General features: G+C 36.1%; 1 protein-coding gene across 1 annotated transcript in view; it reads right to left on the bottom strand.

Moving 5' to 3' along the window:
* Nucleotides 1-21,360, bottom strand: part of LOC108336287 (protein SABRE) — a 34,222-nt gene extending 12,862 nt beyond the window's left edge. The window contains exons 1-12 of the mRNA XM_017572680.2: nt 21,290-21,360; nt 19,421-19,532; nt 19,053-19,337; nt 18,666-18,928; nt 18,147-18,360; nt 17,698-17,868; nt 17,530-17,607; nt 15,772-16,026; nt 12,240-14,348; nt 10,291-12,090; nt 9,747-9,833; nt 8,839-9,195 (exon numbers count right to left, since the gene is read on the bottom strand). Coding sequence (XP_017428169.1) covers nt 8,839-9,195; nt 9,747-9,833; nt 10,291-12,090; nt 12,240-14,348; nt 15,772-16,026; nt 17,530-17,607; nt 17,698-17,868; nt 18,147-18,360; nt 18,666-18,928; nt 19,053-19,337; nt 19,421-19,532; nt 21,290-21,360 — 5,802 coding nt within the window. The remainder of the gene's footprint in view (nt 1-8,838; nt 9,196-9,746; nt 9,834-10,290; nt 12,091-12,239; nt 14,349-15,771; nt 16,027-17,529; nt 17,608-17,697; nt 17,869-18,146; nt 18,361-18,665; nt 18,929-19,052; nt 19,338-19,420; nt 19,533-21,289) is intronic.
* Nucleotides 21,361-23,238: the final 1,878 nt, after the last annotated feature.

The raw sequence follows: 23,238 nt of genomic DNA, 5'->3' as shown, positions 1-23,238 counted from the left end.
ACAAACTGGCTTCATTTCTACTCCTTTCCTTGTTCCTCAAGATGGTCATAAATTGTGTTTTGGAGCCTGTTTTAGACTCTACAAAACTTTATAAAAATTGTAAACTTTTTCATCATTGGTTTGAAATTCATCTAACTGTTCAACAAATTTTTCTTACTTAAGTAGCCTATGCAAAAAGGCTGACTTGACATCAACGTGGAAATTTTTTCCAATCTAGCCTTGCAATTAAGGTTGTCAACAACCTTATTTCATGTTCATCCACTGGAGAAAAAGTATTAGAATAATCTACTCCATGTTGCTGAAATACCCTTTTAATCACCAATCTAACTGAGTTTATTTATTGATGTACTAGAGTTTAATTTCAAACCCATTTTACAATTGTTGGAAGTCTCACATCAACTAGAGATAAGGCCAATTTACAATATATAAGAGAGTGTGAACCTTACCTTACAAGCCTATTTTGGAGGGTTTAGTTAGGTTTAAAGTTCATTTCTTAACATGATATCAGAACCATAAGTTAGAGCCCAACCAGAGTTTACCATCTGAGGAAATCTTTATGGCACATGCAATAGGAGTTGTGACTAGGTTTCTATCAAATCCCGAAAAGGAGCATTGTGAATGTGTGAAGTGGATATTGAGATATTTGAAGGTCACTTCAAAGATGCATTCTTCTTTTAGAAGAAGCAATCACTTTACAAGGGTTGGTAGAAAAAGCATAATAGGTTACATTTTTACGTTGCATGGTAAAGCTATCACTTGGAAGTCTAAACTTCAAGGAAGAGTCTCCCTCTCAACCACTGAAGGTCAGTATGTAGCTATCTCAGAAGCACCAAAGGAGATGATATGGTTGAAGAACCTTCTAAAAGAATTAGGAAAAGAGCAAGATGACTATTCGTTGTTCAATGATAGTCAAAGTGCTATATATTTTTGCTAAAAACCCAATTCTTCATTCTAGACGACAATACATTGAATTAAAGTATCATCTTATCAGATACTTCATAAATGATGGAGACTTGTCGTTGTCGAAGATTCTAGGTGCAGAGAATCGAGCTGATTTGTTGACGAAGACTGTGACAACAAATAAGTTGAGGCTTTGTATTGCGTGGCCTTCAAGAATAATTGATGATGAAGGCAACTATACTAGGTGGTAATGTAAATCAAACTCCAAGTGGGAGAATTGTTGGTATTGTGGAGATTGATTTAGTCCCACATTGTTTAGTATTGTAAGATGTTGTTCTCCACTTTGCTATATAAGAAACCCCATGTAAGGCTTGAATGAAACACCAAAATAAACATACTTCCTAGTGTAGTGTGGACGTAGGCATACACATTGTGTGTTGAACCATGTTAAAGTCTTGTGTTGCTTATTTCTCTTTTTCTTTTATTGTCTTGTTCTTAGCAGGAGGTGTCAATTCACAATATATAAGTGGTGCAAACCTCATCTTTTAACAACAACAGGTGTCAATTCACAATATATAAGTGCTGCAAACCTCATCTTTTAATAACAACAATCACCCAAGATATATGTGTGTGAGACTAACATGTGTCAATTCACAATGTATAAGTTGTGCAAACCTCATCTTTTAATAACAACAATCACCCAAGATATATGTGTGTGAGACTAACAGATACTCAATAATTGAGTCTAATCCAATTCTACTTGCATAGCTTATGAGGTTATATAAATGATATCCTTTGGAATATCTATCATACCCAAAAATAATGCAAATTTTTGTCTTGTGGAAACTTATCCCAACATTTTAGTGTTGTGCATCTTCCATACTTTCTTCTATTTTGAGAGATTGTCGATCCTTAGTGGCATGTGGAACATTCACTAGTTTATGTAACAATTATCTTGGAGAAATCCTTGTTTTCTTATATGGGGTGGTTTTTTATTCAAATCTCTAAGGAAGGCATATTAGGATTTTTCTACCACATGTTGATCACCTTTTGTTACGTTTCTTGCAAATTTATAATTCAGTTTAAGAAATAACACACAAATCTTACTGCATAATGTAAATAACGCTCTAATTTTGAAAAACATAATACAAGAAAACATCCAACAGCTTCCAAGGGAAGAAATTCCCTTTTACACAGGACAAGCCCTGTTCTGAAACAAAATACACTCCACCACCAGAACTAGAACACCCCCCTCCTTAAAAGACAAAAACTTACTAATTACTAATTAAATCTTCCCCTAACTGTTGTTTAAACTCCTCTTAACTACCCCTAACCACTTCAAACTATCTAAAAACTGCCTACAAACTATCTAAAAATTGTCTACAAACTATCTAATATATTACATATCCTATTATTACTCGCCAATGCAAAACAACCTTGTCTTCAAGGTTGTAATCTAAAAACTGATCCTTAATCGTTGCGACAACTTCCCATGTGACTGCCTCAAGGCTTCCTTTCAGTCGTTGGATTAATCCTTGAATCTATGAAGATCTAACTTTGACAACATAATCTTTTGCAAAAAAATGCTTAATAAACAATCTAACTCAGCTTCCAAAATTAACAAGTTTAATACTAGAGTTTGCTAGCAATCGATTTCCATAACAGATAAGTAACCAAAGACAAAAGGGAGATCATCCAACTTTCTTGTCCTTCTTGCATAGGGCTTGCCACTTTGTCAAGAAATACTCCCCTAACTCGTTTTTTGATGTTGGGTTTACTAGAGACATCAATATCTTGAAATCTTGGATGACTTTTTCCTCCCTCCCTGTCCTTGTTACTGCTGCCATCATCTCACATAAAATTTCCACACTCCCAATCCGTGTTACTACTGCCAAACTCTCAAATAACATGTTTCCCTTGTTCCCTTCAAGTATCCTTAGTTGAGGTTTTGCAAGATCTTCCGAAGAAAGGTTATGAGATTTCTATTGCTAGGTCTTGAACCCCTTGACTGCATTTTTTCCCATGTTATTGATGGTTAGGTGTACTTCTATTGTTCTTGTGATGTTCTGGACTTAAAACATTTTCTGTCCCAACACCAACTACCTTTGAACCATCTACACTCAAAACAGCCCTATCTTTCACTTTACTCCCATAATTAATGGTTACAATATTCCCACTACATTCGACCTTCTTTCCTCTGTCTTCACTCTCCTTCACTGTTTTGACATATTCATCAACACCTACCACACTATCTCCACTAAAACCAGCAACAACTTTTGCAACTTCATTCTGAGAAGCAAGAGTCACAACATTCCCATCACAGTCTTGGTCTCCACCTTCCTCTTCACTGATATCCTTTTCTCTTTTCTTCTCCCAATTGATGGAATTGTCTCCTCTATTTGAGGGTTTCTTGACTTTCTTGATGTCATGAAGAAGTTCCTCTCTCCCTCCCTTTCTTGCTCTGTCAACATATTTCTCCCTTCCTTTAGAGTCCTTTTTCTGAATTAGGACATCCAGAATCCTATTACATTTGTGTATCATTTCTTCCAATTTTTGGAAACTTTTTCTCATCTCTTGACGCCATGCCCTCACCTTTTCCAGTTCATTGGTCTCCCTCTCCAAAGTATTGAATTTCATGCTTTCCTTCCTTCTTAATCCGGCAGTTCGGACCAATTTGTTACATTTCTTGGAGACAAGAAACCAGTTTAAGAAATTAACACACATATCTTACTGCACAATGTAAATAACACTCTAATTCTGAAAAACATAATACAAGAAAACATCCAACAACTTCCAAGGGAAGAAATTCTCTTCTACACAGGACAAGCCCTATTCTGAAACAAAATACGCTCCACCACCAGAACTAGAACACCCCCCTCCTTCTATCCCCAAATACCCTATATCCTAACATTACACCTCGCTGCAGAACAACCTTGTCCTCAAGGTTGGAAACGAAAAACTTGATCTCCTGGCTCCTCTTTATAATCTTGTTATTCTAGTAAGGGAACCCACTGATTATGCCCTCCAATTCAAATCAGGAGGCTTGGGTGGTGGTCGAGATGACATACAGAATTTATGGGATGCCCTCCAATTCCAGTCAGGAGGCTTGGGTGGTGGTCGAGATGAGATACAGACTTTATAGGACCCTTTTCGTGTCTGCATTATTTCCTTGAAAGCGAGGAGCTTCTTATCCTTCCCTGTAAAATAACTTCTTCTATCGTTGGGCTCTCTTCTTCCTATCTTTATAGGATTCGGCTTTCTTCTCCCCATCTTTATACCGTTCGGTTTGCTTTCCCACGCTTTTCGACCGTTCGGTTTTCTTCTCCCTGTCTTTATACCGCTCGGTCTGCTTTCCCATGCTTTTGTACCGTTCGGTTTTCTTGTTCCTATCTTTATACCGCTCGACTTGCTTTCCCATGCTTCTCTACCTTTCGGTTCCTCCCCCCTGACTTCAACCGTTCGGTTATCGTTCCCTTCAACTGTTCGGCTCCAATAACCTCTTCTACCATTCGGCTCAATTCCCACTATCTTTATACCGTTCGGCTCTCTTCCCACTATATTTATACCGTTCGGCTCTTTATCTATCGAACCGTGCAGCTTCATCGCTTTTGGCTGAATAGGGACTCCAGCCGAGAGAGTGGACAACTCCGTCTGCTTCAGGTCTAATTCTATCTCAGACCGCTCGACAACCTCACCTGGGATATTGCGCTTGACCTCGGACCACTCGACAACCCTCGATCGGCCTGTGTTATAGCGATTGGCCTCGCACTGTGTCCACTGACTGCTCGTTCGTCCCCAAGACGACTGGTCTTCTATGTCCTCGGACCGCTCGGCAAATCTCAATCGGCTTGAGTTATAGCGATCGGCCTCGGACTGTATGCACTGGCCGCTTGTTCGTCCCCAAGTCAACTGGTCTTCTATTTCGTCTGACCGCTCAGCAACTCTCGATCGGCCTGTGTTATAGCAATCAGCCTCGGACTGTTTGGCTAATCCCGTTCGGTCTGGTCTACAGTACTTGGCCTCGTACCGCTCGGTAACCGCTTCTTGCGTTCGTCCCCCAGATGACTCGTCTTCTATCCCGCTCCCTTCCTTACCTTTTCGCCTCCCTGCACATAATCTTCCCCCGTCGCCATCTGTTTCGATGCCGCCAAACGCTCAACAATGGTTCCAAACCTTATCAACAGGGCCTCCTTCAAGCCATCCCAGGAACGATTCTTGGCTTTCTCCTTCCAGGCTCTGAACCAGTAGCCCGCGCTGCCCTCCATGGTTATGTCCGCGAACCGCACTTTCTCCTCCTCCGCTACTCCTTGAAGCTCGAAAACCCTCTCCGCCCTATTGATCCAGTTTAACGGGTCCAGCCCTTCGAAAGCGGTTAATTCAACCCTTTTCCGCCATTGATTCTGCACCTCCTGGTGATCGCCACCGTGATTGTGGGTTTAGGTCCCACCGTAATCGCCACCCACTCTCCCTCCAATATCCTCCTCGCACCGTCGCTGGTTCCCTTTGACGGAAGCCTGTCGCTGGTTCCCGTTTACGGAAGCCTGACTTCCACCTGATTGTTCGTCGTTGTCGTTTTCGCGCACCTTCACCATCCTCATTATTTCTTGCAAATCTTGGCGTATTGCAGCATAATCTTGGCGTATTGCTGCATAATCTGGTCGTAGCTCCCCTGTCTGCGCCTTCATTCTATCAACCGCAATTTTCTTCACCCGCACACGATTCCGGCGGTGTCTCAATCCGGTAGGTCGGACCAATTGTTAGGTTCCTAATTTGGGAACCTAATCAAGAACTCTCTTTCTCACCAAAAGACACAAGAAAGATAGGAAAAAACTGAATATTATTCACAGAAAGAAGGTTCTGTACAACTGAATACAGAGGCTTAACCCTCTTCACAGGTCAATACCTGTCAACAAAGATCTCTCCAAAAATATCCCTTCTAACTATCCAAACAATATATTTATACAGTTGCTCTACCTTCTATCCTAATCCCATTTCCCATTATATCCTTCTATCCCCAAATACCCTATATTCTAACATATTGACAAAAATATGTAAAAGGATTTAGCATCAAACCAATATTCCCAAAAGAGTACGCAAGAAATTAGCAGTATAAACAATGAGAAAACAGATATATAATTTGATAGGATACATGGTAATAGGATAGAAGGGCGCCGAACAGTAGGAGGCAAGGGGAAGCCAGCCGAACGGTGGAAGGCGGGGAGAGGTCAAGCCGAACGGTAGAGTGCAAGGGAAGCAAAGCTGAACGGGAGCTGGACCCGATCGATTGAAGAGTGACTATCCTAACTGTGACAACAGTTAGGATAGGCGGGAAATATTTAGATATAATTATAGTAAATAAAAATATATCTTAGAGAAATATTTTATTTAGAACAATATTCATATTTTATTCTACGAAAAGATTTTATTCTAGAGAAATATTTTATTTAGGAAATAATTAGTATAAATAAAGGGAGAGTCTAGGGTGAAAGGTATGCTTTTGATTATTGAGTTTGGCTAACAGGCGAATATGCGTCCTGTGAGGGAGGTTATGCTCCCAAGTAATTGAAGGAGGTTATGCTCCCAATTATTGTTTACTTTTGTTTATTCAGATATTACCATCAATAAAAGAGATTCATTCGTGCATTATCATTCATTCTTTAGCTTTATTGCCTATTGGGATCGTGGATTGTTACGTATCAATGATAGGATACTGGGTAATAGGATAGAAGGGCACCGAACGGTAGGAATCAAGGGGAAGCAAGCCGAACGGTGGAAGGCGGGGAGAGGTCAAGCCGAACGGTGGAAGGCATGGAAAGGTCAGGCCGAATGGTGGAAGGCGGCAAAGAGCCGGAGCCAAACAGTAGGGTGCAGGGGAAGCAAAGCCGAACGGGAGCTGGACCCGATCGATTGAAGAGTGACTATCCTAACTGGACAACAATTAGGATAGGCGGGAAATATTTAGAAATAATTATAGTAAATAAGAATATATCTTAGAGAAATATTTTATTTAGAACAATATTCATATTTTATTCTAGGGAAAGATTTTATTCTAGGGAAATATTTTATTTAGGAAATAATTAGTATAAATAAAGGGAGAGTCTAGGGTGAAAGGTATGCTTTTGATTATTGAGTTTGGTTGACAGGCGACTATGCGTCCTGTGAGGGAGGTTATGCTCCCAAGTAATTGAAGGAGGTTATGCTCCCAATTATTGTTTACTTTTGTTTATTCAGATATTACCATCAATAAAAGAGATTCATTCGTCCATTATCATTCATTCTTTAGCTTTATTGCCTATTGGGTCCGTGGATCGTTATGCATCGACCTCAGGTACGTAACAATTGGTCCGACCTGCCGAATCCTAATAGAGAGGAGTGAAAGACATCATAGAGGGAAGAGTGAATGCAATTGAAGGGAAATTGGAGGTAATAGAAATCTCCATGGGAGGATTGGAGGCGGCAGTCCAAGAACTGGTGAAGGTGATGGGAGAGCGAGGTCGACAATATGAAGGAAATTCGGATGGAAGTCAAGGGTCTGTCAACGAGAGAAAGGATGAGGAGGGTGAGAGAGATGGTGGCGGGCCAGATGGTGGACACCGAGAGGAGCAACTGAATTGGAGGAAAAGGGAGATTTACCCGTTTTTGAAGGAATTGATCCGTTGAATTGGATCAATAGAGCGGAAAAAGTTTTTGAACTACAAGGAGTATCGGAGGAAGAAAAGTTACGCCTATCCTATATCAGCATGGAGGGAATTGCTGGACACTGGTTCAGATTCTGGAGGGAGAAGGCTAGGCACCGTTCGTGGGCAGGACTAAAGGAGGCGATGATGGTCCGATTCGGAGGACGAAACCGGGGAACAGTCTTCGAGAGACTGACGGCCTGAACAATCAGGCACCGTGTCACTATAACCCAGGCCAATCGGGAGTCGCTGAGAGTGTGGGGTCCGTACGGAAGGAGGGTAGTGATAATAATGGGAGAAACACTAGGAATATGCCTTATTCAGAAGCCATAAAACGGAGAGAAGAGGGAAGGTGTATCCGGTGTGGGGGACCGTTCGGTCCTTGTCACCATTGCCCGGACAGGAGTTTGAGAGTCCTGATATTGGCGGAGGAGGAGGAGGAATTTCCACCACCCAAACCTCCAGACTTGAATTGAAGAAGAGCCATGAGATCTAGATCCCCGGTTCCAACCTTGAGGACAAGGTTGTTTTGCAGCGGGGTGTAATGATAGGATAATGGGTAATAGGATAGAAGGGTGCCGAACGGTAGGAGGCAAGGGGAAGAAAGCCAAACGGTGGAAGGCGGTAAAGAGCTGGAGCCGAATGGTAGGGTGCAGGGGAAGTAAAGCCGAATGGGAGCTGGACCCGATCGGTTGAAGATTGACTATCCTAACTGGGACAACAGTTAGGATTGGGTGGGAAATATTTAGAAATAATTATAGTAAATAAGGATATATCTTAGGGAAATATTTTATTTAGAACAATATTCATATTTATTCTAGGAAAAGATTTTATTCTAGGGAAATATTTTATTTTAGAGAAATATTTTATTTAAGAAATAATTAGTATAAATAAAGGGAGAGTTTAGGGTGAAAGGTATACTTTTGATTATTGAGTTTGGTTGACAAGCGACTATGCGTCCTGTGAGGGAGGTTATGCTCCCAATTATTGTTTATTCAGATATTAGCATCAATAAAGGAGATTTATTCATCCATTATCATTCATTCTTTAGCTCTATTGCCTATTGGGTTCGTGGATCGTTATGTATCGACCTCAGTTACGAACATAATTCATGCAAAGTTCTCAACGTACATACATAAACATTATGAAGATGGCTGTTTCTATTATCCATATCTGCTGCAAATCATTCAGCACAACAGTTCATATAAAAGATATCATCTGACAAGGATCTTTCAATTTTACAATGATACAAAAGAGTTACCTTCAGTTCTGGAGTGCCTCCTTTGTGCCTTGTGAACTGAAAATACATATCACAAGGCATGAAAACTCTCTCAAGAAGAGCACCTGTACGCATTACTTTTGGTGACCCTCTTCGAATTTTTGGCAGCCACTGTACTCCAGCCCCTAGATCAACATCTGTTGGTGCAACATGGGCCTGCACATGCTCCAACATGACAGATAACTCCCATCTTTTCCATGCAATTTCAGGCTGGTACTCACTACTTTGTCCCTCAGTTTTATTTAGTCCTTGCTCAATCATCTCTAAACCAACTTGAAGAACCGAGTGATATGACTGGGCTAAAATTCGTCCACTTACAGCAGCAAGCAAAAACCTTCCCTGTGAAAGCATGAGTACACACATAATCTTGGCACACTGTTTTGAAAATTTGTAAACGAAGGAGAACTAACACATGAAAAATAAAAGACATAATATAGCAATTGGACGCAATCTACATTAAGAGACTCTTGTTTTTTAAACTACAAGGAAATCACAGCATAATTCCCCTATTGATTCAGAGCAGAGAATGAAGAAAGATAAGATGGATTAAGGGTGACTGCAATGAAGACATTTTTGAACAACTTTCAAGGAGAGATCTCTTACAACTATCTACAATTAGAGTTATTATTCCAGCTCACAATTGTCAATGGAATATATGAGTATTTCTCTTCATAGATAAACAACTAATTGTCCTAAACAAACTTACGGGAAACAGAAAACCAAAGTTGTCAGCTGTTTCTTAAAATAAGATCTGTTGATAAATTTGAACAAAAGGAAATTGTTTCAATCTAGGTACAAGTTACCACCTGAAAGGCATGCTCCATTATCAAAATGCTTACTGTCTCTTCCCATAAGTTCTATTTAAAATGAAAAGGTATTTTATAACTTACATGTGCATCCTCTGAGTGAAGATTAAACTGTGGTTCAACAATATTAACCATGAAGTGTCGAGTCCCCTCCTCTGGTTCATCAGCATTCTCATTTTTAGCTGGGAAATAGACAAAAAAGGGAAATAAAAGAGGGTAAACAAAGTTGTTAATACTCAGGAACAAATGGGGCTTAACAAAAAATTCATCAAGGATCTCTGTTAAGCACTGACAGCACTGCTGTGACACAAGGCGTATTTAGCTATGTATTTGCTTTTCTTGTGTTATATTTAACTGCTTGCATACAAATTTTCTGAAGCATGTGACACATACTACTAGATGATGGCACGTTGTCCACATTATCCACTTGCGGTGGGGATGAAGGTAATTCAGGATTTTTGGCAGTCTGAGAAGAGGGAGAATCCAAGATGTTATTGGTGTTAAGGGACACAGAATCTTCATCTTGATTGGTTCCAGCTCCTTCATCTTGGCTGGTTTCAGCCACACTGTCTTGATGGGATTCAGCTTCATCAACTTTACTGATTTCGCCATCATTATCTTGATGAACTTCAGTTCCATCATCTTGATGAACTTCAGCTCCATCATCTGGATGGACTTCAGTTCCTTCATCTTGAGCAGTTTCACCTGAACCATCTTGATCAGTTTCAGCAGCTTCTTGTTTTTTCTTCTCCTCACGTAACTTTCTCTGCACATACTGCCGAGAAGGAGAAGGCTTGGCAGGTGCGGCAGCTTTGGAAAGACTAGCAACCCAGAAACAAATAGCATTTCTGTTTTCAATATTCCACAGAAGCTTGAGACCATAGACAAACACACGCTGACAACTGTCTGCAATTACCACATTGTATCCTTCGTCATCACTTGGATCCGATTGCGCTTGCTCGTCGGTTTCATTTCGATTTCCACGCTGTGGTCGTACATAGGTATTGTCAGAAGGTATTTTTCCTGCTTCATGCCAGGCTATCAAAGTATCAGGATCAGCCTTTGGGGACTGCTTTCTTATCGTGAAGTAATCACCAGATAAAAAGAATCCATCATCAGGATCCTTCTGTGTCATGCAACCTTTTTCCGAGGGAGTTTTCTTGGATGCAGTTTGTGAGCCTTTTTGTTTCATGCTAATCAATTTAGTAATACTGCTGCAGTCTTCTTTGCTAAGGAAAACTTTGGGCATGTGAAGATCAACACCTAGGTAAACAAGATCAAGAAGGGGACGGTAACATTCAAAAGTAAACTTTTGCTTGCCCCTCCCAAAACACACTTCAACCTTGAGCTTTGTCATAGAGAATGTCAGTCCTTTGGCTGGATCATCATCATGAAGATGCACGTTCTTTACACGAATTGGGGTGCCATCTATGCGCATCATAAACTCAGTTATAACTTTATCAAGTGCAAGGTTGCCTGATCTGACAATTCTTGGGCAACCATAACGAGGGAAACGCGAGAAAAAGCGGAGTTTATGTGGGGGAAGATACATCAAGGTGCCAAATTTTGTCAGCCATGATAGATCATGAGAACCGAGGTTTATTGTTGGTGAAGCATTCTGAGAAGTGCGAGGAGGCTGATGAACATTAGCATCTCCTTCTGTACTATCTTTTGCAACAGATAATGATGAACTTTGTTTGTCTGATGGAGGAGGAAAGGATCTAAATGACATGCTAAATTTAATCGAAAGAGCAGTGGATCTGAAGGGGTCAAATAAGAACTCACGAGGCTTCCCTTCAATTGGAAGTGAAAACAAATAATGATTCAATGGCTTGTCAGACTCACAACCCCAATCCATTATAACTTCAAGTATAAAAACTGGGACTTCAAAGAATGGACCATAAACACCTGGTGGAATTTTGGCACCATTTTTGGTTGCCAAACTCTCCAAACTGGTCAAGTAAATGTTGAAATCTTCCGAAGAAAGAAAAATGCGACCATCTGACTGTTGAATTTCCATATAACGAGTCAAAAGTACAAGTTTATCGAACTTTTCATAAGGATCTGAACTTCCCAAAATATTCCAGTGTGTTTCAGAAAATAGTAAGGTAATTCTTCCATGAATGTAGTTTCTCATGTCATCCCACCATGGCAAACTCTTCTCCTTTTTGGGTGGCAAAATTAGTGGCCCAGGAGTCTTAAGACTCAGATTAGCCCTCCGTAGCACCACGGTGAAAGCATAACTAATATCAGCAAAAACTGGTTCATAACCCACCCCAAATGACACTTCACCTTTCTGGAAACGTAACGTCAAATCTGTGTATGTCTTCATCGGCGGAGTAGTACCGGTGGCTGATCGAAGCATACTCACCTTTCTCCATTCCCCAACATAGACCTCTTGAACCATTTGAGGTTGAAAGCTAGTTGCCTACTTGAAATAAATAAAAGAAAAAATGGCCAAGAAAATGTTATCAGGTTAATCATATTTTGCAGGTTCTTAAGGATGACACTTGATCACAATAAGTAAGCATATAAAAACTACAATGTTGAAAAAAATATTATATTGCTTCATGTTACCTGCTGAGCCATGACAAGACGACCTTCACATTTGCCAGAAGTTCCGGCAAACAGAGGAAATGTGTAATCTCGAATTTGAGCCACAAGAGAACCAGTGTTCAAGAGAATGTTTGCTCCATACAGTCTGGAAAATGGTATCTCTAATTCACGACAAACAGGATCAAGCGTCCTCAGAATTTCAATCATCCCATCTTCTCCACCATCGATTTTTGTCAAGGTTACATCTAAGTCTGTTGCATATGCTGAAAGAACAAAAGATCTTGAAGTACCGAGCTTGAAACCAGATTGAAATTCATCATTTTTATAAGCACCTGATCCCTCATAGAACTTTATGTTTTGGCATGACTGGTAATATGATCGGAATGTTCGTCTATAAATGTCTTCTCGCATCGATTCAACAACTGAAGGATCGTTTAGATCAACTTCAATATCATTGATATAAATTTTTTTTTCTTCAGTACAATTATTGGTATCATCAGTAGAGTTTGGATCTTTCTTAACCTTGGATATAAAATCATCTAAGAAGTTTAACCTGACTGCTAATTCGCCAACCTCCTTCTTCAACAGTGGGTAGTGTTCATCCAGCCATCCCTGAAGCGGTTCCTCTTCAATATCAAAAGTTAACTTGCGAAGGAAAAACTTCACACATCCAAATTTCACTGAACTAGGCTTTTTAGCTTTAGAACTGTCTTTCTTCACCGGAAAAATCATGTTGGTCTTTGCAGCAACAATAAGTTTCAATGCACGCAACATGTCTTCTAGAGCATCATCAATAGCACGCAATTCTAATCTGAATGGCATACAAATGTGAACATCAAGACCTTGAATCACCCAATCCCATATCGTAGCTCCCTTTGCATCAGATATAGCAGTAGCAGATTTACTAGGAATTCGTGAAACCTGCATCCTGCTACTCTTGACGAGTCTGGCCCCATTAAAATAAAACAAGAGTCCTTCAAGGAGCACTCCTATACGAGCATTCTCAGAGAAAATTGACTTCACCTGAACCATAGCATCAACTCCATCTCCTAGCACACCAGATATCTTCAACATTTCTACATCAACAGCAAAAACAGAATCTTTCTTCTTTTCAGAATGCCCCGAAGGAAGAGGAACTTCATTTTTCTTATTAAAATCTTTTACATCAGACACTACATCTTCAACTTGTTCATTACCCCGCTCCCGAAGCTTGGAATTGTGTAATGCTAATTTTAGCTGCAAAACCAATTCAATCAGTGACAGATGTACATCAGGCTCCCACTTCAAACTAATCTCAGTGGCACTGAACAGAGAGCATGCAGCATTCTCTTTAAGGCCACCTAATCGCTGTACAAATTTAATATATCGTATGTCAAATAATGCCACCTTTGATACTGGCCTAGTTTCATCGTAATACTCCTGATAGATGCATCTGGCCTTCGCAAGTTCTACCTGTTTGGATCTTTTCTCCTTGTTCACACTCAATTTCAAATCTATGATTTGAAGAGAAATACAGTACTTTAGCTTCTGGTACTCATCGGAAACAGTGGATATTACAGTTGCAGTACGAGGGGTACCATCTGCGGACACACTTATTATAACTCTACCACCCTGTGAACCATAATTAACTCTCTTGGGGTCTGGAACAACTGCGTTTTCTATTCCAGTTTCCCCCAATACATACACTGAACACTTTTCGAGATTGAATTTCACCATTTGAGTTCCTTTCCCTGAACTTTTTGATGAATGTGACCGGGTAGTTGTGGATTTTTTCTTTGGACCAGAAAGGCTTTTAAATAGAACTTGAAAGGATATTGCAGTAGATATGAATGATTCTATACGCTCAAAACTTAGATAAATTGCCAGGCTAGTCACAACAACTGATAAACTTAGCACACACTTTGGAGCATCTTTTTCAGAGGATTTGATGTCCTTTTTGCCCCAATCCACACAAATCTTTGCAATGTGAAAAATGGAGGCAGAGTTTGATTCAGCACCAAAAATGCTTTTTTCCAAGCATTCTTGATTTTCATTAGCCATTTTGAGGCTTAATTCACAAAGTTCAGAATGCACTGCAGTTCCCATCTTCGAAGTGTTGTTTGCAGTTACATGTGTTGATTTTAAGCAAACCTGGATTTGGAAACAATAGATGAATGCTTGGTGTTAAATGTCTTTACTCAAAAACATTTGAATTACATGTAAGATAACTTCCCCCAATAGAACTCAAAATGATCAAACAGGTGACGTAATGACTTGGACAAAAGAAATTTGAAGAGTCAAAGAAACAAAACAATCCATCCATTTGGTGAGCCTCCAACACAACACTCAATCAATATCCAACAATGATGCTTTGAACCTCAAATCTAATATCCAAGTAGGGGTTTCAAATTTGTCTCTCTTAGTAGTTTATTCTAATCAATATGATTTTAATCCATTGTTAATTTTTGTTTTTATAAAAATTAATACTCTTTAGCTCCTACGTTTATCACATTGATATAAAATGAATTATCATATTGATAAATGTAGAGATGGAAAACGTACTAAACATGGTAGGAACTGAAATCAATATTTTGAAACATTTTAAAAGATAGAGATATATTTTTATCCTTTTTAGTTTGAATGGTCATTAGGTTGTTGTTTTAATTCACATGTTTTCATTAATAGTTTAAAAAAAAGTCACCTTGTTTTCACTTCATTTCCTGTTTTCAAGAATCTGCAAAGGAGAAAAGAAGTGAAAATAAGGCGACATTTTTGTAGTTGTTTATAGAAGTATATTCGAAAAGAAATATAAAGCTAAAACAAACTAAATGCAACCTTTCAAGAGAAAAAAAAATACAGAATTATGATCTTTCCAATATTAGACTCACAAGCTTGCAGATCAAATGATCTCCATATTTGGAAATGATCTCCATATTTGGACCTAGGTTTTGATTTTGAGGATGTTTTGATATCAGTTTAACATAAGTAACTTCTGAACTTTTTTTTCTGTGATCTCAAATTCATAACATAAGAAAACTGATATGATTTTATCTTTGAGCTTATCCTTTCTTGATCCTAGTGTAGCACTTTCTCCTGCTTCATATATATATATATATATATATATATATATGCTTGCATGGACAAAATATAGTTTCAAACCGCAGATATTTAGGGTAAGTTTGTAGTAATATTTTAGCTTCAATCAGTTACCAAAACTATCATTACAACAATATGGCTTGTTCAGGCTAAATATAAATATATAAATATATATATATATATATATATATATATATATACACACACATAATTATAAACTTTTGGTATTAGTTTCTTTTTCATGCGTGTTATTTTGGAAATATCATACTTATTTTCTGATTTCTAGAGGACTCAAATGAGACACATGCAACTAGAAAAGTTTTTAATCATGAATCACCACATGCACAACATCAAATATAAAGAGTTATATATATATATATATATATATATATATATATATATATATATATATATATATATATATATATATATATATATATATATATGTGTGTGTGTGTGTGTGTTTGAGAATACTTACATTATATAGTGGAGAAGCAGCCATATTGAAAAGCATTATTGTAAACTCCGAAGTTGACAAATTACATGTCCATACGATGGTCTTACTGTCATCAGTAGATTTTGGCTTTGCAACAGAAGGTTCTTCTCGGATGACCAGTTTTTTCTGCTTACTAGGTGGCTTTAGGAGCAACCAAGGCTTTATTCTGCTCATTACGATGTTGCATTGTGAACGTCCAATCTTAATTTCTGTTTCAGCTCTAATAAGCATAACTGACTAGAGGAAAGAGACCAAAAGATGAAGTAAGTTTGCGCATAAAATACAAGAAAAATAGTTATAATTCAGTGTAATAGTTCATATCAACCCTTCTTGATTCATACTGCGAGATCAATTTTTTATATATAAACTTCTCAAGAAATTATATTATACAGGATTGTGTCTATCAATGAACAAACTCTCCTAAAAGTTTAAGTTGTTATGGGTATGCTAAATTTGTTCTATATCTCCAAAGAAAAAATTATGTCATTGGATGGAGAATTTATAATTTTGTAAAAGTATAAAATATATTAAATTTAAATTGTTTTACTTATTTAGTCATAGTTGATTGGAATTATTGCTTGATTAACAATTTTTCAATTAATATCAATTCAGAATTTTCTAAGTTAGCATTTGTCAATATCAATGCTATTCGTGATTAATCACAAGTTTTCTTAATCAATATTTGAAAAGAAATCTTAAATAATAAACTTTGATTAGCATCGAAAAATAATAATATTAACTTCAATAATAAAAAAAATCTTATTAACATCAATCAAAATGTAATTTTGTCAATGTTGGTAAGCAAACCCTAATCATCATTAGTTGAAAAATAATGTTAACCTACATCAGCCAAAAAAACTATTAAGTTAAAAACAACCCTGATTGACATTTGAAAATAACTCCAACTGATGTTAACAGAAAATAAAAAAAAAAGTTTGACATCGATCAAATAACACTATAAATAAATGCTAGCTACGAAAACACAAAATAATTTGAATTGAAAAATAACGTGGACTTTTATCAGAAAAAAATAACTCTGACAATGTTGGTAGAAAAGCAATCTCTATGTTAAATCGACAGGTCAAGTCAACGACGTCTCAAAGGACACTAAGTAGATTGAGTTAAGTTCATATGTTGGAATACTAATTAGATTGTGTTCAATTCATACATTGAAAGTTTTACAGAACCATAAATAAGGTTAATCCACAGTATAATATATAGTATATATGTGATATAAATATTATCTTACAAGTCATACTTTTAAATTTATTCTATAACAAAATTTATTATTTGTTAAATTTATTGTTTTATTTATTATTCAATCAATTAAAAATCATAAATTAATTTTAGATTTCACATATCACTTTGAAAATATTGAAAAATAAATCAAATTGTTAGTAATAGATTTTTATTTATTATTATGTTTATTCTATATTTAAAGTTCGAATTTTCTTATATAATTGGCGAGGAATCAATAATTTTAAACAAATACTATAACATAAAGAATAAGAGTAATTATTTATATTAAGGAAAAAAGAATGCAATAATATATGAAGCAAGTGCAAGTATATGTGGTTCATAGATTAAAGATATGTGATTTTAACAATAAGATTGTTTCTACTAAAATTTCTCCACATAAACTACATATTTTACCCTTTTTATTTCTCTCCTAATATTAGGAAAACGTACGAAAAACAAAGACACAAAAGTGTTTCCTACGTGGAAAACAAAATAAGTTACCTGTACAGGGACATACACAAAAGAAGCCATTTTCACACTCGATATCTCTAAGATGGAAGAACCAACTTCTTTAAAAAGCTGTAATGTCAACAGAACAACAAGAAAAGTTGTTGGTAAGAAGGAAAATCGTAACACAAGTATCATGAAATAAACAAACACACTCCATACATGAATTTCACCAAATTCGAGTTGAAAATGAAGACGTCTACTCTCCCCACCATCCTTTGACGGTCGTGATTTGATGCTTTTGAATTGGATGCCGATGATGTTATTTTCAACATAAAGATTACGTTCACGATGCGTAAAACTAACGTTCACCTTTGACAAATTGAAGTTGACCTAATAATGTAAAAACATAGTTAAACACTTGATATTATAATCATTTGAAAAACCTTTGAACAACTTTTCTTTTTCATTACATCAAATAAAAATATAAAGAAAACTATTGTTATCTTAATAGGGCCTAGAATTCTACACTAAATTGGCTCACACACTCCAAAAACTAATTCAATAATTTAAACACAAAGTCACTCATTCATAAGTTAACTAACTTTGCACCAGTATGAGATCATTAGAAGAAAAAAAGAAAAAACAAAAAGCATGGTTAATTGCATTACCGTTTGAGGAAACTTTGAAATATAGCCTGAAATTTTTTCCTGCTTGTTGGAAGGTGGTTTTTTGCTGTTAGGATCATCACTCGATCCTATATTTTTCTGAGAGTCAGAAGAAGATTCTGATGAACTCTTTTTTTTCTCAAGCAACCCCTCATTCGAATTCACACTGATATCTCCAATGGAAATCTCTACACTCTTTATAGCTATACCTATTTCCCTAAATCCATAACAAGAAGAGATAAAAATTAAGATAAGAAACGAAAGAGATTATCCAAGTCAATGCTAATTTTTACTTCAATATATCAGGACATATAATAAATTGCAATGGAAAAATCAAATGTAATTATAAGACACCTTTATATGTAAAACAATGTAACACATGAACAACTACAAATATAAAAACTCCTATTGCCGTAAACCATAAGCTTTTCATCTTACATACAAATTCATTTCCTTTTCTCAAACTCAAACGAGTGAAGTGCATGATTAATATTTAAAAAAAATATGCAAGGAAATTAGTACCTATCATGGCCAAATGTACAAGAGACAGAGAATTTTTCACAGACAAAAGTAGCACAAGTCTTTTCAGTAGAAGCAACAGTTGCTTGGACAGAAGGATTGCTTCCTCCACCACTAGAATCCGATACTTGATTACTATCTTGAGGCTCAATAATGTTAAAGAGAATGGGTAGTATTTGAACCCTAACTACCAAATCTGACTCGCTTCCAGCCTCTTTAGATATGTCCACATTCAACTTCCCAATTTCAACACTAAATTTAGGTGTCTGCAATGTTCACAAACACATTCACAATGTCCAAAACAATATTTTCAAATAACATGGAAATACTAAAATGAATGTATGTTTGATCGAAGAAGAAAAATAAAATAATAGAAAGATGCATATATACCTTCAAAGCTATATTTGTGACAGAAAGTGAGAAATATTTTGCAATGGTGCTTACAGTCTTCCACTTTCCCTTTCCTTTTCCCTTTCCAGAAGAAGCACCGCTGGATTTTTTAGGTTTCTTCTTTTTTACCTCAGTGCTTTTAATTGGAGGTCGTGTAACAACTTCTAAGTTGCATATTATTAGTTGCAACTTTGGGTCCCAAGAACTAAAACCCGAACCATGATCAACCAAACAACGACGGAAACTAAGTTTAATTTCACCAACATATATAGATTCAACACCACCCTGCACATGTCATTAATTCAAACAATACATTTATATCAACTCGGATTTTCAAAATGAATAAGTGATGAAAAGTAAAGAAGAACCTTCTTAAACTTCAATTCCACGTCTTTTAAACTGTTAAATCCACTAACGCAAAATCCAACAGATGCACCAAGTACCCGACTCAAAATCCATGACAATAATGCAAAAGATGATCTGATATAAAACTTGTAATCAGAACCACCTAATAAAAAAGGTTAAAAGCACAAAATATTTCTAAAACATTAACTATAATGAACATAAAGTCAATGCAACATAACATTCTCTTGCATGGTAATAGCAAAGGAGTTTACCAATATACTAATAAAATATATTTCTAAACTAAATCTGAAAAAAAAAATCATTTTAATGACAATTGTCTTAAATAAAAAATTTGGAAATATAATATATATATATATATATATAGATTAATTCTAATTTGCTTTAATTAAGGAATTAAGAGGAAATAAAGTTTATATTACAATAAATTTTATACTAATGGAAATTAAATAAAAAATTGTACTAAAATAAAATAAAATAAATTTTGGATCCTGGTCGTATTTGAGTTTTTCCTTGTAAGTATTGAATAAAAATTTTCTAACTAATAAATGAAATACTTTTAAAAAAATCCTTATCATGATATGTGTTTATTATTTTTGAAAATTGTTCAAATGGCAATATGCAACAGAATTGTATGCAGTGCTTCACCATTATCTGTTATATCAGTGATAATCATTCTCAACCTACCAGCAAACTTCACTGCACTCCCCTTCCCAACTAGCATTCTCACAATATTCAGCATAAACCAATGGAATGGAAGCTTAAAATCAAGCAGGTGAACTCTGTTGACCACAACCACATCCATGCCGATTAATCATGTTCACCTCTTGGGTCATGAGGGATATAATTTCATCCATGATTGATATATATATATATATATATATATATATATATATATATATATATATATATAAAAGAATTATAATTTACTTGTAAATTATTACATATGAATTTAAATATGTAAGTAAATTAGTTATTTATGTATATGAAAAACTAAATTCCATGTGTGTTTTTTTAGAGTATATGTAACTACAAATATACACAAATTCACAAAGTATCGACAAAGGAGATTAACTTAAACATTAAACTATGAAAAACAAACAAGATGCAAGTGAATTTGTTGGGTGATGTTTGTCCATTTGAAGATTCATAACAAAGACATTTTTTTAAAAGTTAAATATGTTTTTGATTATTTAACTTATAAAAATTAAAATTAGTTCATCTTCGAAACGTTAAATTAATTTAGTCTTTGATTTTTGAAACTATTTTAGTTTAGTCATTTTAACAAAAATTTATTAAGTTTTATTTTATATTATGAAATACGTTTGAAATGTTAGATAAATTTAACAAAATTTAATTAAAATGACTAAATTCACATATAGTTTTAAAGATAGAAGATTAAATTACTCCAAGATTTTAAATAGAGACTCATTCTAGTTTTTCCATATAAAAAACTATTTAATCATTTTTCTTAATGAAGGCAATAAGGTAATACATTATCTATTTAAAATTACAAAAACAATATGTGGAGATTGATTAAGCTAACAAATTCATTAAGATTTTATATGGTTTTGGTAAGCCACCCATCTCACTAACTAATGGCACTCTACATATAACCATCGTTTTTTAGGTACCTCCACAACCTTCTCTAGTTAGTTGCAACCACGACCAAACCTTCCTCCATTCATATTGATGTCAACCTAAAATGCTTATAAAGTATTCAAAATTCAATCTCACCCACAAATATTTGTCTACAAATTCTAATAAAAAAATTACATAAAAGACAATAATAATTGAAAGGCATGATTGAATATAACAAAAGTAAGTAGGAGAATCACATTTAGGAAGAAAATAGAGAATGATTGAAGGCTTACATGAATAGAACCAACAAGGTGACACAAAATATAGTGAATCCATGGAGGAAATTGATCGGAGAAATTTCCATTTTCACTCAAAATGCCATACGATGAAAGAGAAAGATGTTTCTTCAATGATGTAGTAGCATGGCGTAGTGTACCGAAGAAAGCATCGTGAAATGAAAAGAACTCATAAATTAATTTTTGCTTAAAAAAAGTGTAAAATGCAAACACATCCTTTAAAAGCATGTAGTGAGTGTTTTAGAATTAAGATCCGCTCCGTGAGGTACTCGATGATCAAAGGCGCCACTAATGTATTGCTAATTTATTATTTTAAAAATATACATATATATTTTCAAAAATAATTGAATAATTAAAAAAAATCACCTCTAATTTAAATTTAAATTACACTAGTGGAAACACAGGTGTTCCACTCTTGTCTTATAATAATTAAATAAATAAATAAAAATTAATTCTTCTTTTTAAGAGTAAAATTTGTATACCAAAAATGATTATAAAAAATAATTTCTTTCATATTTATGATATTAATATACGGATAATTTTGAGAGTAATATATTTTTATATATCTTTTTACAAATTTAAAATCAATAAAGAGAAACTATGCTTAATCTACAGTATATATAATGATTATAATATGTGTGGAGATCACTCAATCACGAAAAGTCCTTTAACGTCATCCTTTAAATGTCCGACCTTCGAATATCCAATGTATAAAATGATCAGTGATATTTTCGTAAATAAAACAATTATTTAGATGTCGGTTAGGGGAGCCAGACGTCTAAATACTCATATATGTCGGCTCCCCATAATGGACGCCAAAACTAAATGTAAAAGTAAAAAAAAAATTATTCTATTATTTAGACGTCGGCTATGGGGGACTAGACGTCTAAATACTCATATACATCGACTCCCCTGAATGATCGTCAAAACTAAACGAAAAAGTAAAAAAAAAACTAATTATATTTAAATGTCGGCTATGGGGGGCCACTAGTAGAAAAAGTGGTTACTGACGCGTCATATAAGCTTCGGTTAAGCAAAAACCGAAGCATAAAGAAGTATATACCTCGGTTTAGAGAAACCCGAGTTGGAAGAAGCATACTGCATCTGTTAGCTGCAGAACCGATGCCTATCCTTCTGCATGGCATCCTGCAAATCAGGCTTTTGGCTGACAATTTTTTAGAAAAGGTCCTATTGCATCGGTTGGTAGCAGACCCGATGCCTATAGGCTTGCCACATCCTACAACCCCACTGCAAACCACTCAGGACTGTGCTATTGCGTCAGTTAGTTGGTGGAACCGAAGCATATGTTTGGAGCTAAGGCATCGGTTAGTTGAATAACCGAAGCATATCCTCACTCACACTTTTTCGCGTAGCCACTTAACCTATTGTGCATCTTCGTTCTTCCGCTTCCGTTGTGCATTTCCTCCCTCTACTGCATTTTCTCTCTAGCCATCACCACCTGTTGAACCTCCATTTTCTTCCTCGGCTGAACCTCTGTTTTCCTCCTTCCTCGCGGCCTCTCTTCTTCATCTTGTATAGCTGAAGTTTCTTCGTTCTCCCTCGCGGCCTTCGTCCCTGCAGTCATCACCGTTGTCGCCCAGTCTGTCGTCGTCACCCCGGTTGCCGTCGTTGCCTAGCTGCCACCGTCGTCGTTGGTGCTTCTTCCCCCATTTTCAGCTTAAGGACGAAGGTCGCTCTTGCCTTTCTCGCTTCTTTAGAATTATTGATTTCGGTGTTTGATGCACTTTCGAATCTGGTTTTTCAGCTGGATATTTTCGAACATGTTGGTGCGCCACTGATGGAGCATTGCTTGGCTAGTTTCAATAGTTCAATTTTTGCTTATGAACTGTTTGATTAAAGGTCTGAATGATATTCAATTTTTTTGTTTGTTCTTGAATCTGCATTTCTGTGTTAGGTCTCCAAGTTTGCTTGTTATGTTGCTTAAG

Source organism: Vigna angularis, chromosome 7 (genome assembly GCF_016808095.1).
Source record: "Vigna angularis cultivar LongXiaoDou No.4 chromosome 7, ASM1680809v1, whole genome shotgun sequence".
NCBI classification, from domain to species: Eukaryota; Viridiplantae; Streptophyta; class Magnoliopsida; order Fabales; family Fabaceae; genus Vigna; species Vigna angularis.
Note: the sequence above shows the minus strand (reverse complement) of the source record. Positions and strands in the feature narration are given on the sequence as shown.